General features: G+C 45.9%; 1 protein-coding gene across 1 annotated transcript in view; it reads right to left on the reverse strand.

Moving 5' to 3' along the window:
* The window catches only part of TRMT11 (tRNA methyltransferase 11), a 392,197-nt gene that overhangs the window by 277,709 nt on the left and 98,149 nt on the right, over positions 1–16,339 (reverse strand). The window contains exon 4 of the mRNA XM_078648927.1: positions 10,184–10,265. Coding sequence (XP_078505053.1) covers positions 10,184–10,265 — 82 coding nt within the window. The remainder of the gene's footprint in view (positions 1–10,183; positions 10,266–16,339) is intronic.

Raw genomic sequence — 16,339 nt, forward strand, 5'->3', positions numbered from 1 at the left:
TATACCAGCGGCTTAGGTCCGCATCGGGGGTCGGTTAGCCGCCTTCCGAGACTTTTGGGCAGATATTACGGCAGACGCTTGGGTCTTGCAAACCATCCAAAGTTTTCAGATAGAGTTTTACCAACACCCTCAACAGCAGGGCTTTCCTTGCCCCATTTACTGTTCACTCGCCGATGCACAGCTGATCAATGAAGAAGTCACCGCTCTGCTTCACAAGGGGGCCGTTTAATGGTCAGTTCTGGATCCCAATGGATTTCTGAGCAACATCTTCTTGGAGGACAAGCCCAATGGGGGCGTTGTCTAGTTATCAACCTCAAAGAGTTCAACGGTGGTTGATTTACTGGGATTTTAAGATGGAGGGGATTCATCTCATCCGGGACGTTCTGCTTCCATTCGATTGGATGGTATGTCTGGACCTCAAGGATGCTTACTTGGTGGTCCCTATTCATGCTCCGCATCGTCGGTTTCTGCAGTTCTAATGGAGGGATCATATTTCCGAATACACCGCCCTTCAGTTCGGCCTTTCTTCAACACATTGGCGCTTCACAAAGGTCCTCCACCCAGCGGTGGAGTTTCTCAGAACCCAGGCATACGCATGATAGTCTACCTGGACGACATTCTTCTCATGGCGCAGTGTCCCAAGAAGGTGTCCAGTCAGCTCCAACAGTTTCTCTCCTACAGGGCTGGGTTTCGTGAAGAATGGTCCTCAAGCCCTCTCAGAGTGTAGTGTTCCTTGGATTTGTCGTGGATTCCGCTCGCTCTTCCTTGAGTCTGCCATCTCGGAAGATGGCCAAAATCCGACACGCACTGAGACAGACCATCTCCAAAGCTCATACTTCTCTCTGGCAAATTGCCCGGCTGGTGGGACTGCTGTCCTCTTCCATCCAGGCAATTTTTCCGGGTCCCCTACACTATTGAGCGTTTATTTATTTAATTTAATACATTTGTAGAGCGCGGCTGTCACCTGGCAGGTATCCTGGCGCTGAGAGTTTTACACCTGAGTTGGAAGCAATGGGGGACTGTTTAGGGAAATGAGGGGAATGAGGTGGCGGGAAAATTAGGGGAAGAGCCACGTTTTGATTCGCTTTCTGAAAGGTAGGAGTTGTGGAGTTTGACGGATGTCTGCGGGCAGACTGTTCCAAAGTTTAGCAGCAGCCACTCTGAAGGATCTTCCCCCGGTCCTTACTTTGTTGAATCTAGGTACCGTCACAAGGCTGTAGCGGATCATAAAGTTCTGGTGGGGGTGTACCAGGAAAACATCTGTTGTAGGGATCTGGGGCCTGATCCATGTAAAGCCTTGAAGACCAGGCAGAGAGCCTTAAAAGCTATCCGTTGTTTCAAAGGAAGCCAGTGTAGCTCGGCTAAGGCTGCTGTGGCCGAAGATCTCCTTGTCCAGCCAAGGGCCAGTTTGGCTGCTGCCGACTGGACACGTTGGAGTCTGTCCAATAGTACAGCTGGAGACTCGAGCAGGAGAGCATTACAGTAGTCAAGGCGACTAAGAATAGTACACCTGACTATCAGCGCTCTGGCCTGGGCGGGGAGTAGTGGCAGAATTTTGCGTAAAGAACGCATAAGGGCCGAGCAGGTGGAGGCTGTTTTGGTTACCTGTGTTTCCATGCTTAGGTTATTGTTGAGCATAACGCCCAGATTGCGGACACTGGTAACCGGCTGTGGTTTATCAGAGTTTTCCGGGGGCCAGAATTCCACTGGAAAAGGACGAGGGATTCGGCTCCTGGGACAGAACAAGACCTCGGTTTTCGAGGAATTGAATTGCAGGGAATTCAAATGCAGCCAGCCGGCTGTGTCTCTTAGGCAGTCATGGAATGCTTCCATGGGGATAGAGTCTTCTCCCTCCCAAGAAAGAATAAGCTGGGTATCGTCCGCGTAATTTACTGTTTTCATTCTGTGACTTCTGATTAAAGTGACCAATGGTTTTAAATAAATATTAAAAAGGATCGGACTAATAGACGAACCCTGAGGTACACCGTGAGGGACTGGGGAGAAGGCGGATTGAAAAGGGGGAAGGGATACAGCTTGTTTCCTATCGCTGAGATAGGAATGGAACCAGAGCAGAGCTGTGCCACCGACCCCTGCCTCTCGCAGTCTCTTTAGCAGAATCACGTGGTTAACCGTATCGAATGCGGCAGACAGGTCCAATAGGATTAAGGCCACTGCGTGGCCCCTGTCTGCACGCATACGAAGTTCTTCCATGGCTGTGAGCACTGCTGTTTCGGTGCCATGTGCTGGTCGAAATCCGAATTGGAAGTCGTCCAGGACGTGACTCTGCTCGAGATAGGTTGATAGGCAGGCGCTAACCCAGCGTTCCACCACTTTCGCTGGAAAGGGTAGAAGCGAAATAGGTCGAAAGTTGGAAAGACACTCTGGGTTCAAGGATGGTTTTTTCAGCAACGGGGTGATGAGTGCTCGCTTCCAGGGGGAGGGGACGAGTCCGCAACACAGCGATTGGTTGCAAATCTTCCGGAGGGTGTGGAATAGTTCTGTTCCGCACGCCTTCCAGGTTTTTGGGGGCAGTGGGTCAAGGGGGGACCCAGAGGTGATTCCGTGTGCCAGTCTGTTGAAGTCCTCCTCAGGGATAGGGGGGAGAGCCTGTAGACCTTCCCTAGGTAGGCAGCCAGGGCTTGGTGGATCACAGTTGGTGGTATCAACTGCGGAGGAATTAAGATTGTTTTGCGATGGGGGGGTTGCCAAATTATTAATGATGGTCTCAATTTTGTCCGTGAAGAACTGGGCGAGATTGTCGCAGAGGGTCTGTGAGGGGGGGGATGATTTTCTTAGCACAGTCAGGGTGGATGAGGTTATCAAGGATCTGGAATATACTTTTCGAGCTATTAGCTGCGTTAACTATAGTGGAGCAGTAATAGGTCGATTTGCTCTCTGTGATGGCAGATTTATATTCGAGGAGCTTGTTTTTCCAAGTGGTTTTATTAGTGTCGCAATAACCTTGTCTCCACTTCCTCTCAGCCTGTTTGCAGGCGAGCTTGAGGTTCTTCAGGGCATCATTATACCATGGCGCAGGTGCTCTGCCTTTAGGTTTACAACGTTTTAGTGGAGCGATAGAGTCCGTGGTGGATACTATCTTCATGCTAAAGGCTCTGTAGTTGTTTTCAATCGAGTTGGTTGATGAGAAGCTGTCTTCCACATTGAAGACAGTGGTGGAGGAACTCAGTTTTTCCAGAGCTTTCCAGTCTCTGTACGTAAATTCTGGTAGAGTGCGTTTGTTCAGTTTTCTAGTTTTTGTGCAGGTAATATGAAATGTGATAAGAGCATGATCCGTCCAGCTCATAGGCAGAATGTCATTCACATGTGTTAAACCAGGACTAGAAAAGATAATGTCGAGTCGATTGCCTGCTGAGTGGGTAGGTTGCTTGACCAGCTGGGGAAGTCCCACGCTGTCACAAGACAGCAGGAGGTTTTCTAGACCAGTGTCTAGGCTACCGTTAGGCCAGAGGTTAAAATCCCCCAAAATGATAAGTTTGTTATGGGAGGTTGCCATGTTCGTAAGGGTAGTGAGTAGTGCTTGCTGTTGATGGGAGGTAAAGGACCCTGGAGGTCGGTAGCAGATGATCGCCGTGAAGGTATCTCCAAGGTGGCAGTTTATGGAAAGGCCGAAGAGCTCAATCCCGGCCACTGGATCTATATCTATGGTGTATATCTGCCAGGAGGCTCTGAAGATAATGCCTACTCCACCACCACGGCCCTTGTGTCTGGGAAGGTGCAAAATATTAAAATCTTGCGGGCATGCCCATGCTAAGTCAATGTCGCAGTCGGCGTGAGTCCATGTCTCAGTTAGAAAGAGGACATCTAAAAGGTGGGATTCTATAAGGAGATAGATTTCGTTAGCATGCTTTGGTAGTGATCTAACGTTCAAAAGACCTCCCAGGAGCAGACCCTTAGGTGTGAAATCAAGCAGTGGAGAGGCTGTGTCGGCAAAGGTGAGCCGACCTTCATGAGCGAACCCTTGCAAATAATCAGCGTGTCCTGGGTGTACTGTGGGGGCTGCGGGCCAATTTGGGCAGAGTTGGCGGCGCTGGTCGCGTCCTCGTCGCGGACGAGCGCAGACGAGCTTGCCTTTAGTGCGCCTTTGGCGCGCAATCGGCGCTCCCGCTGCGCTCGTCCGCTGCGCTTCCGGTATGAACTCATCACTAGTAGTGGTGGTTCAAGCGTTGGAAGGGGGGTGTGGCCAGCAGAGATGGGCGTGTCTCTCGGCTCCCTCGGCGTGGGAATGGCGCCAAGAAGCGATAGTTTTGTGCCCCAACAGCTCTAATATCAGCTGCTCGGCGAGGCTGGGTAGGTGCCAGAATCATTAATGTGCAAAATAAGGCAAGTTTAAAATGACAGAAATACAATGTTAAAAATCGCAGTTTCAGACTCCCGGCTTTTCGCCTCAGGAGTGTCACTCTCAATAGGGCAGCGCTTGTGCTCAGCGCGCTCTATTTGTATCTGTGGCGGGGGGCGTGGCCAGCAGAGATGGGCGTGTCTCTCGGCTCCCTCGGCGTGGGAATGGCGCCAAGAAGCTATCGTTTTGTGCCCCAACAGCTCTAATATCAGCTGCTCGGCGAGGCTGGGGTAGGTGCCAGAATCATTAATGTGCAAAATAAGGCAAGTTTAAAATGACAGAAATACAATGTTAAAAATCGCAGTTTCAGACTCCCGGCTTTTCGCCTCAGGAGTGTCACTTTCAGCGCTTAAAGGCCTAAGGAAAGGGTTGTCCTACGATCAGTCCATCCCCCTCTCTGCGGAGGGGTAAGAGGAGATGCTGTGGTGGCTCACGCACATGGATGCGTGGAACGGCCGAGCGATTTCCCATTCTGTTCCGGACCTACTCATAGAGTTTAACGGCAGCAGGTTGGGTTGGGGGACCCGCTGCACAGCGTTTATCACCGGAGGCGCTTGGTCATTAGAAGAACAGACCTTGCACATTAATTGTCCAGAACTCCAAGCAGGTTCTTTCGCAGTTCGATGTTGGACCAGGGACAGAGTGCGGTTGTCTGTCCTGTTAAAGATGGACAATGTTTCCGCAGTCCGTTACATGAACCATCTGGGAGGGCACGATCCTGGTGCCTTGGCGAATATGGCAAAGGATTTTAGGGATTTCTGCCTGACTCATCACATCTCGGTAACAGCAGAGTACCTTCCGGGCCAGGACAACCAGGTGGCGGATTGGCACGCGAGGCACCTCCACGATTCCAACCAGCGGAAGCTGGATCCTCATGTCTTCAGGTGGTTACTCAACCTCTGGGGACCGTTTTCAGTGGACCTCTTCGCGTTGCGCCTGCATCATCAGATCCCTCGTTTTCTCAGCTGGAGACCGGATCAGCTGGCCGAGGCTTTGAATGCGTTTCTGCAGGATTGGGGGCTGGAGAGAGGTTACGCTTTTCCCCACATTCTCGATGATTTTGAGAACGGCTGCTCAAATTCGCCGCCAGAGAGGGAAGGCAACGCCGTATTGGAGATCTCAAGTTTGGTTTCCGGTTCTTCTGGAACTTCCTTGGGATTCTCCAATCCTACTCCCCATGTTTCCTCATCTCCTTCTGAATCCGGACGGGGAACCACATCATGTGGTCACCCAGGGGTCACTCCACCTTGTGGCGTGGCGGCTTTCAGCCAGCGATGGTCACTCCCGGGACTTTCGAGACCGGCTGAGGTCCTCCTGTCAAAGGCTTGGGCAGACAGCACTGTGAGAAGTTAGCCTGGCATATAATGTCCACTAGTTCTAGTGGGCACCTTGCACCAGTCTAATCGACCCTTATTGATGGTGGTTATAAAGTCAACCTTATAGAAAGCTATCCTAGTGGTAGCATGAACCAGCAGTCTTCAGGCTAAGACTTCAAGTTGTTTTACCATATATAATCCCTTGAATACCAAATGAAAGGACACCACACAAGGTATATATCAAATATATATGTATTTAATCTAAACACAACCCCTCTGCACTCTTTATAAGGTCAGAGGTCAAAATACAATACAAGTCACACAGTTAATGTACAATAAGTTGCACAGTATACGTTATGCCCTAGGGGCCTCACAAACCATACACTAAGAAAGTGGTATAAGTACCAGGTGAGAGTTAGAAAGCAGGCCTGGGGCCTGTGGAATCGCTGGGGCTACACTAAAGAACCAAAGGTTAGGAAGTAGGAGGCCCACGGGAGACGCGTGCAGTGTCTAAACACAGTCGCGAGTTACCATGGACTTTCTATGGGAAACAAAGAAGTTACAAATATGCAATTTAAGGATACTTCCGGATGGACTAGGATGGAACCCTTTTAAACTAGGACACTTCGAGAGTCAAGACCCACGGGAGCACCGGAGTACTCGTGTTACCTCACCCAGGGAAGCCGGGTGCATAGGTGTCTTTTCATGTCCGGTTTCATCGTCGTTTTCTATGGAGAACTGCAAAGAAGTGCTGCAGGCGACCAGAGGAAAAGTGTCCGGGTGGATCCAAGGGTGGATCGGAGATGTGAAGTACCTGAAAGCAGAGGGGTTAGTGTCTGTTTCAATAGCCAGTGACCAGGAAGGTACCAGGAAGGAACCAGGAAGGAACCAGGCGATGTTGCATCGATCTCAGATGAAGAGGTGAAGCTTGTCTCTGCAGCCACGAAGTCCAGGAGGTGTCGACGGCGACCAGGAGCTGGATTGGAGCTGTCCCAGGAAGGATCTAGTTGACTGCGGTGTCGGTATCCGGATTGGACCCAACAAGCCTTGGCAAACGCAATCCACGCAGGAGATGAAGATTGGCTTCGGTGCAGACCAGCAAGGCCTGTGGCGCTTCTCCTTTGTAGGGAAGCTGAAGCAAGCCTGGAGAAACCAGGAAAGCAAGTTAAATTCAAGATGGCGTCTTCAGGGGGCTCAGTAGCCAATGGGCAAGGAACCCGGAAGATGCGTCGAGCTCAAATGCAAAGGCAGGGCCCACGGGACACTCGCAGAGTGTGGGGGCCTGGGCTTCGGTGCAAATAGTGCTCGGGGCTGGGGCTTCTTGTACCCCAATGCACAACTTACTGAGGTTTCAAGAAAGGAGTGCAGGTAGCAAAATGCAGGATGTCCAAGATGTCTGGTCCCACGTTTCTCGTGTCCGCCACGGGTCTCAGCTTTGCTGTGGATGTGGATCCGGGTCAGAGAAGTCTGGAAGACCAGTTCTTGAGTCGCAGAGTCTTCGGGTTCCGACGGGAGCCTTGAAACTGTAGACCGGCGAAGTTGCTGTTGGTGCCTGTTTGCACATGGTGCTCACTCCTTGACCACAAGGGAGAGGTCTTCCGTCTTCCAGTCAGAATGGAATGTCGAAGGTCCAGGATATGTCTTTCAAAGACTTGTCCAGGATAATCTAAAGTCCCAGGGACACAGCTCCTATACTTATACTAAGGATGGGGGCTGGATTACCTGACTAGGTCCCTCCTATGGGTGGACCTGAGAAGGGAGTGGTTACACATCTTTCCCTTTGTCCAGTTTCGCGCCAGAGCAGGGCTGGAGTGTCCCAGCAACTGGTTTGAACCGGGCTATGCATGGAGCACATTGTGTGCCCAGGCAGTGTCTAGATGCATTCACTGAATGCAGCCCTCCCTGCCCCAATACACAAAACCCCTGTCTGGGGAGGTGCCAGCACCTCCCTGGACAGGAAACCTATTGTCCAGGCCTCCCCCGCCGGAGTTTCGTCCAGCAACAGGAGATCAGACTCGTGTGTGTGGCAGCAGCATCCATTTTGTGATGCTGAGGCTCGGTTGAACTTTAACCGGGTACAGCAGTAAGCTACATGTCTTTTCCCTCTAGAAGGGTGGAATGCTACCCCCGCCACCAAAATTGGAGGGGAGGTAGCATTTCAAAGTGTTTGACACCTTACCCGACATGTTTGGATAAAGCCAAACCAAAGTTAGCATTAACCGCAAGGATTATAATGCACTTAAGAGTATATGGAATGGCTATATCATAGAACAGCAGTAAGGAGAAGGTTCCGAAACGTGCAGAGGGGCTCAGCTCATGCTAGGGCACCCTCTCACATAAAACCAAGCACTCTGCCTCCAGGATTGTTAAGGCCTACCATAGGAGTGGCTTATAGGTGTATATGTGTCTATATATAAAGGTAGCTATAGGTATACTATATCTAAGTAAGAGGTGATTACACCAACTTACCCAGGCTGTGTGAACAGACCTGTGGTATCAGTTTGGAAGGCAAACCAGAGGTGGCACAATACATGCTGCATCCCCTGGTAGGCCTAAGGTGCACCTATGCCTGGGTACCTATGGTACACTATACAGGGGCTCACAAGAGTGACCCAGTAACCAATCTGGTATGTACCTAAAGTACATGGTCTTAATTTAGAGAGAGAACAGCTGGGCTGTGGGTCTGATTAGCAGGCCCCAGCCACACTAAAGTAAAAAAAACAGAGAATCACAGCAAAAAGTGGGGGTGACCATAGGAAGCAGACCGTACTCTCCTACAAGCACCACAAAGCGTTATCGGTCCACCTGCGCAAGGTGGGTTTGCTGGTGTCTTCGACGGGATTTTGATCCCGTGGTCGCAGGTGTTGTTCCAATTTTGAATTTTCTCGCGGACTTGGCAAATAGACGGCCTAGCGTACCGTTCGATTAATGCGGTGCAATCGGCGATTTTGGCAGGACATTGCCCAGTGGAAGGAGCTCTGGTAGGGGAACACCCTTTCATCTGTAGGCTCCTGCGGGGCATACGTCTGTCGAAGCTCCTGGAACAGCGATATTCCGTTTTTTGCGACGTCAATTTTGTTCTGAATCTTTTTCTATCTTGGCAGCCAAATAAATATCTCTCTTTGAAGGAAATCTCGTCCAAGCTGGCTACATTGTTGTGTTTAGTCTCCTGTCGGAGAGTTTCTGACAATTGGGCATTGGACATTTCCGCAAGAGTTTTTTCCCCGTATGGGGTCACATTCACGGTGGGTTGTCGTACTTAGTCTCTTACAAGAACGATCTCATATCCAGCTTTTCTGGATGCTCCAAAGTGGTGTGTCGTAAATTGTCTTAAGGCATATGAGGACATAACTGAGGAATTCCGCCCTACGGGTGAACAACAGCTTCTTATTGCCTTGAAAAAACTGCACAGGACAGGCTCTTCCCCCACTATTGCTAGGTGGGTGCGTTGGGTCATGCATTAAGCGAGCATTGACACAAAACAGTTTGAGGCTCACTCGACCAGGGGTGCAATGGCTTCAAAAGAGTTTTCCCTGGGGGCCCGCTTGGAGGACTTGATGCGTGCTGCAGATTGGTCCTCGGGTTCCACCTTCAAGAGGTTTTACTTCAAACCAGTATTGGAGGTCGCTCAGTTGATGGAAAGTAAGCTATAAACTAGCATAATCTGAGCCTCCGGTCCTGACATAGAATCAAAATTTGCCTAGCATAGTAACGGTAAGTTTCAATTCTATTAAGGACACGGAGGAAAGGATTATCCCACTCAGGGCACATCTCGTGCAAACCCTCCCATATGTTCGGAAGTAACAGCATTTATTTATTTTCACCTTTGTGAGCTTTGTCATGATTTAGAGAATTGTTTTGCAGACCCTTGTTAAATTTTGACAGTTCTTAGGGTGTTATCCTTGGGATGCCTTACGCTGTCTAACTCTGTTTTAGGAAATGACGATGCGAAGCAGGACCAATGAGAATTTGGCATGACTTGCGCGAATAAAGAGGAGGGACAGCCAAAATGGAGGGATTATGTGTGGTCATGAACAATGTGGAAGAACTTGTAATGGGAGTTGCAGTTTGTTTATTCTTTATTCAACGGTTTCATGGATTGGTTCAGTTTTTCTTGTAATTGTGCGAGAAAAATTTTTTTTGATGCTTTTCTGGCTGCTGTGAAATGTGTATGTTATTAAAGGGGGAGAAAGAAAAGAATAATCCTCGCCCCGTGTCCTTAATAGAATTGAAACTTTCCGTTACTATGTTAGGCAAATTTCGATTCCAGAGGGGTTAAAACTGCACGCTGAAAGTACTTCATACTAGGGCTTTGAGATATATGCTCTAAGACATGAATGAGTGGTGGGATTGAGGCACACAATGCACCAAAGGCCTTTGGATGCCTTACAAAGTTCCTTTTACCCTAAACGTGGATCGGAAAATGTAATTAAGAGCCCTGGTGAGATTACAGGAGTAGAGCATCATCGTAAGAGTTCTTTCAGGAAACCCATCCATCTTCCCTACCTACCATCTTCTCCAGAGGGTAGCTCATCAGTGACTTGCGCAGCTCTTCACTGGATTTACCATGACCCCAAAGTTCAAATATAGACCTAAAAAATGAAATCAATAAGTATAGTTATTTTTTATTAAAACACACATAAAACATAATATAGACTGAGACAGTGGTTAGGCTTATAGTCAGGGGTAATCCTACCAGAATATTCAGCCTTTGAACCACGACAGGGAAAGCCAACACAAGCATAAACTAAAACGTATTCCATGATAAAAAAACACATGCCAATCTAAATTGCTTATATATGCTATTTATTCATTTCCATCAATTGTGTAATATAATGATAAAGGAATCTACATACAATGACTAGTGTTATCAGAAAAAAGAGAAAAGCAAAGTAGAAAACAGTGGATCAATATAAATGTAATGATTTACAACACCAAATTAATGTGATTACATTTATAAGCGGGAGTCATTAGTAAGGCCAAAACACTTTGAACTATTAATTTCAAAGAAATGCACATCCCAAAGCATTCCCTGCTGGCAACTATAATCTGTACATTGACAATGAAACAGCATTCAAATACTGCGCTATGATTCAAACTACTAGATAAGAAAACTAAATAAATGAAGGTTAACCAATGAGCACAGTACTCATTTGTTTTTTAGAAATTTTAGGTTTTAGAAAAAATTGCCAAACAGTTGGCGCTTCTTAAAATATACCTTAAATAGTTTTACTTAGATTAGGATCCCACCCAAAAATATGCTTAATAAAGATTTTTTTTTGCAACAAAAGAAAATAATATTTCAGAATTTGACGTCTTTGACGTTCAGAGGTTTTAGGCTGGACAGTTACTTTTGGACTGCACATGTTTATACAATAACTGAAATTAGTGATTAGATACGCATTAATATTTTGACCAGGAAAGAGTATAGATTACACTCTGATGTATTTCAACTTTATAGTTGGAGGAATCAGCCCGTGTACTGCTTTTTAAGTCCTCTGCTGGAGATTTTTTTGAGATATTGAAATCTGGCGCTTTCAAAACAAGCACTTGAAAGGACCAAAGCTTTGCCATCAAGATGAAAGCCACTTACGGTACCACTGACTGGCTGTTTTTTAAGGTAAAGTTTGAATTTAGGGCTGTCCCTTTTGTGAACACCTGAGGCGCAAAGGTGAAGCTGAAGGGAAACCCGAACATCGAAAATGTTCCTGGCCTATCCTTGAACCGGAGGTCACGACTGTGGGACTGCAGGATAGGTATGTTAAAATACGCATCCTGTAAGTTCAGGACTACCACCCAGTTACCCAGATCTAGGGCAGACAGAACCTGAGTCAATGTGAACATCACAAATCTGTAGGAAGGAAATAGCAGGAGTAACAACCAGTCCTATTTCCGACACCGGTACCCTCTTTTTCACCAAACAGGTGAGAGCAATCAAAAGGCATATCAATAAGTAACACATGGACAACACAGATACGCTCACAGATTGTTTCCAAGCATGGTGACAGATCCACACACTGGTGCAGAATGCCTGACCCAAGCAAATGGTAGTATCCAGGCTGGAAATAGGCAACTGGCACTCAAGAACCTCCACGCTAGGATGGCAATGTTTTCAGAATGCTTCAATTCTTTTTGATTCCGTGTCCTGGAGGAATCTTGGGAAATAAATTGAGGTTCACCTTGCTCGTCGAAGCTTAAACCACTAGACTCCCTGGAGTCGAATCTTGATTCAGAAAGTCAAGGTCACCTGGTGCTGGCCGATGGCACCTGACAGCCCGGCTGTTAACTGGAGAGCAAGAGCAAGGCTTCCCCCAAGTGTCCATCAATGTGTCACTAAGAACAGGCTTTGCTGAATGGAAGCAAAAACTCAGAGGAAGCTTACCCTGGCTGTAACACCTCTGTGAGTGCATTATTCTTTAGCTCTACAGAAGGGAGTTCTGGGCCCAATCCCTCAGCTGCAATGTCTTACCACCACAGTAAAAGAAGTGGTCCAGTGGAGAAAATTAATCCAGTATCAAGGGAAGTATCCAGCCAAGTGGCCTCTATGTAGAGAGAGGCTGTCATCATAAGGATGGGGCAATTCATCTCCATCATCTCCACTGCCACCTTCAAAGGCTAGCTGACTGAGATAATGCCAGAGTCAAAAGGTTGATGGACCACCTGAGTGCAGATCCCTGGCAGAGCAGGTGTTCTATCTGAATTGGACTATATAAGGGACTGCATTTGTCAAAATGCATATGGGACTTGATCTTGGTCAAAGTAAGTTCAATTCTAAGCCAGGTCCCCAGTATCGGTCAAGGGTGCTCCTCCGGCTTTGAGCCCCGCGTCGAAGGAACCAGCACAGATTTTACAGTTCGAATGGTAGTTGCCACAGAAGCCGATTGCAAATCCAAAGCTAGTTGAAGAGGCACAGATGGCATCAAGGACAGATCCACCAGCAATAACCAGATTGTAGGCTTCTGCACATCCGTGGGGGCGTAAATCGAGCCATAGGGAATCAGAAGAGTGCCAAACATATGCAACATGGCTTCCCCGAAGGCCTCCATTTGTTGCAGCGACTCTGTTGACATAGGAAACTCTGGGTACATTAAGACCAATTGTTTATTTTGCCAGGTCGACATGGCATGTTAAAACTGCACATATGTGAAAAACAAGGGCCCCCTGAATAGAAATAACGATTCCTAGGACAGGGAAATAAACAAGTGTGTAAAACTTCCTAGGCAATCATAAACAAGGAAACTAATGCAAGGAGGGACGGACAGCTAAATAAATGCATATACATACATGTATTATTTATTTCTCAGAAAACATATTTTATACACAAAATTTAAAAAAGACAATTCATAAATCACAATAACAAAATAGATTATTAAAAACAATAATAAAGCATCAACATAGAAATAGATCAACAATTAATAATAAAACCAAAGGTGGCAAGTTTATGTATTTCGACGCGCGTTTCGGCGTGCAAGACAACGCCTTCTTCAGGAGCCACACAATTTTTAAAATCAGGGACAGGGTATAATTGTCTTCGTGCCTTTACTTGATATGGCTACGATTTCTAACGTGCACTGCAGAATTTCCAAAGGGGTAGGGTATTTCTTACATCAGTGGTAAGGTTACCTTTTCACTAAACATTTCCAAAATTCTTTGGTTGAAAACGTCTGGCTGATAATACAAGGTGCAACGCGATAAGTAGAGAATTAAAAAACAATAGTTTCATCAAAAGATAATTTTTTGACGGCGTGATCTTTAAAACCTTTTCAAAACGGGTGCGTGTTTCTTCCTTATTTGTGATTGCTCGTGGCTCTGACAGGGTAATGTCGAGCTATGAGTCAGTGAGAACGCATAGACTTTATTTCTATCCGGCGTCCAGCGTCCGGCATGTGACGATTCAAAACCTTTGGAAGTAACCCGATACAAGTGGTTCACAGTTCCAAGAAGAATGCGTCTTGCTTTTTTTCCCTTCTCTATATTTACTCGTTGCTCAAGACAGGATAATGTCGAGCTATGAGTCAGCAGAGTTTAACGTGCATGGAGTCTACTTCCATCTAGCGTCCGGCGTCCGGTGTAAAACTGCACACACAGGCTCTGCAATGGTAGGCCTGAGACATGTTTAGAGTGGGTTGCACAATCAGTGCTGCATGGGCACTAGTTGCATTTAATTTACAGTCCCTGGGCATATATAGTGCACTTTACTAGTGACGTATTAAATATGCCAATTGGGTATAAGCCAATTTTACCACGTTTGTTTTGAACAGAGAACACAAGCACTTTAGCACTGGTAAGCAATGGTAAACTGTGCTGAGTCCTGCGGTCAGCAAAAACAGGAGGTCTGATGCAAAAAGTTAGGGAAAACCACGCCAAGGATGCCAGGTGTAACGTCTTCGACCCACAGTAAGCCATCATCACTCTTTCTCTAATATACTAGGTATGTTTCTATCGCTAACCCCAACAGTATGCTCACATTTAAAACATCTTAAAGACTGTGTACCAACATCCCATCTTCTTTGATCTTTTCTTCAAGCAACATTTTTTCTCTCTGTGCTTTAGTCTCTCATTTGTCCCTAATAACTGTAGCTCATTCTACGCAATGGAGTTAAAAAAACGGTCACATATTAATCTACTGAATATTATTTTGTGTCCATGATATTAGTTAATGGCAATCTCCGTTCCACCAATCACATTGGGAAGATGTGCCTCAAGTAAATATCACGACTTGAAACCCACATACACTGCCACCAAAACTTTCTAGAAAGGGACTTAAACAATCCACTGACGAACGTCCCTTAACATACATTCTAGCCGAAATCCTCGGGTAAGGAATTTACTTTTCTTAGTTCCATTATCAAAAACTTTATTTTCTCCTAGTAAACCTGTGGTGAGAACTCAAAGTCTTCAATCAAACCAATTGCACCCAAGTCCAAAACCTACCACACATCTAGTCTACCAACATGTCCTCCACTTCACCAGAAGTTGATTCTAGGGAGTCACATCACCTTTTCTAAAGCAGACTATCAGATGGTGAAATAAGGAAAGTCTGCAAAAAGTAAAAAGCTTTCTGAATCACCACAAAGAATCCAAATCGAACAATGAAAATGATAAATAATGTATCTGATCTTTCCTCATACGAAATGGTTGGTAAAGCATCTCTCTCATTTAATACAAGCAATCAAAGTTGACTTTGGAATCTGGAGATTTTAACATATAGAATGCAACTCAAGTATAAAATAGTTTTCCTAAAAGAATCTGTTTGCAAGAGGTCTTAATGAATCATAGTATTTCGAACTGCCAAGTACAGATAGTCTGCGAATATTTTTTGAAAATTAGGCTAAAAATCCCCACTTACTTCAGTGACCAATAATCACCTACAAAATCTCTTCTCCTAGCATGCATGCTAGACAGCTATTCTACCAAACCATACAGCTCATTAAGTGTTGTCACACCAACAGCACTTCATACACCAATTTCAGCCATATCTCAAGAGTCAACACTTCTTATTAGACACCACACATCTAATCCTTATGAACACTACACGTCACCAAAACCATAGGGCTAGCTAAATGCTGTCACCTGAACTGCATCTAACACTTCCATTCTTTAAACCCCTACAGGAGATTATCTGTTAAAATATACTTCTTCCAAAATTAAACAATGAGAATTAAAAGATGTATTTAAAATTAGACCTACGCCAACAGAAAACCTTACACATTGCCGAGCAAGAGCATGCTGTCCAGGCTTCATGTCAACTACAATCATTGTTGAAGAAGCTACTCTCATGCCTACTTTAAGTGTGAGCAAGTTTATTAAGCAAAAATAAGTAATGTGTCATTCCACAATACAAAGTGACAAGGGTTTCCCTTCATAGCAGTGTACATCTGATGCTACACCTCTTCCCCAATGGAGTTTTTATAGACTTTTGCATTCAGGCACCAAAAGGATATATGTGACAGAAACCCAAACTCTGATATCATGGCAGGTGTACATCGTTCTTGTGAGCGAGGTGCCAAAGACCTTAAGAAGATATACAAATAATGACAACTTCTAGATGCTGAGCTGGCTACTTGAAAATACTCGCTTACAGATGCCAAGCATGGGATTAAGGAGAAATACACCAGAAGCTGTATCGACTGCACAGCCATGGCTAACATGAGCAAACAAGATGGCGCTGGCTAAAGCAATACAGTAATACCAAAGTAAATTAACGTGATTTTTCACAATTTATTTTGTCCTTTAGCGTTGGGATTATGTAAGACTTTGAGAGTGCTTTGCTTACTCTGATGAAGAGTACTACAAACATCCACCTTTACATATATTCGGGTTTATGTATATAAAGCAGGTGGTGACCTTATCCCAGGAAATATATTTAAATGATCAGGAGCTTTGCACAGATCAGTGATTCTTTCAAAGGATTTCTGTCTTCCTATAATGGAAGGCTGGCTTTAACCAAGAGGGTTAACATTTCCACGCCAACTTCCAAAATATTCTAGTGATACCAATTCACACACGATTCAGCAATCTGAACTCTGATATCATAGGACTGTTATATAATGACAGCACAAGTAGAGTAGCCTTGGATAAAATCCAGTTGCCTCTGACAGAGTGAGGACTAGTTATGGCAAGAAGAAGGTGCATGATATCGGCTGTACACGTTCAACATGTGGGT

The sequence above is a fragment of the Lissotriton helveticus genome, chromosome 6 (genome assembly GCF_964261635.1).
Source record: "Lissotriton helveticus chromosome 6, aLisHel1.1, whole genome shotgun sequence".
Classification (NCBI taxonomy): Eukaryota; Metazoa; Chordata; class Amphibia; order Caudata; family Salamandridae; genus Lissotriton; species Lissotriton helveticus.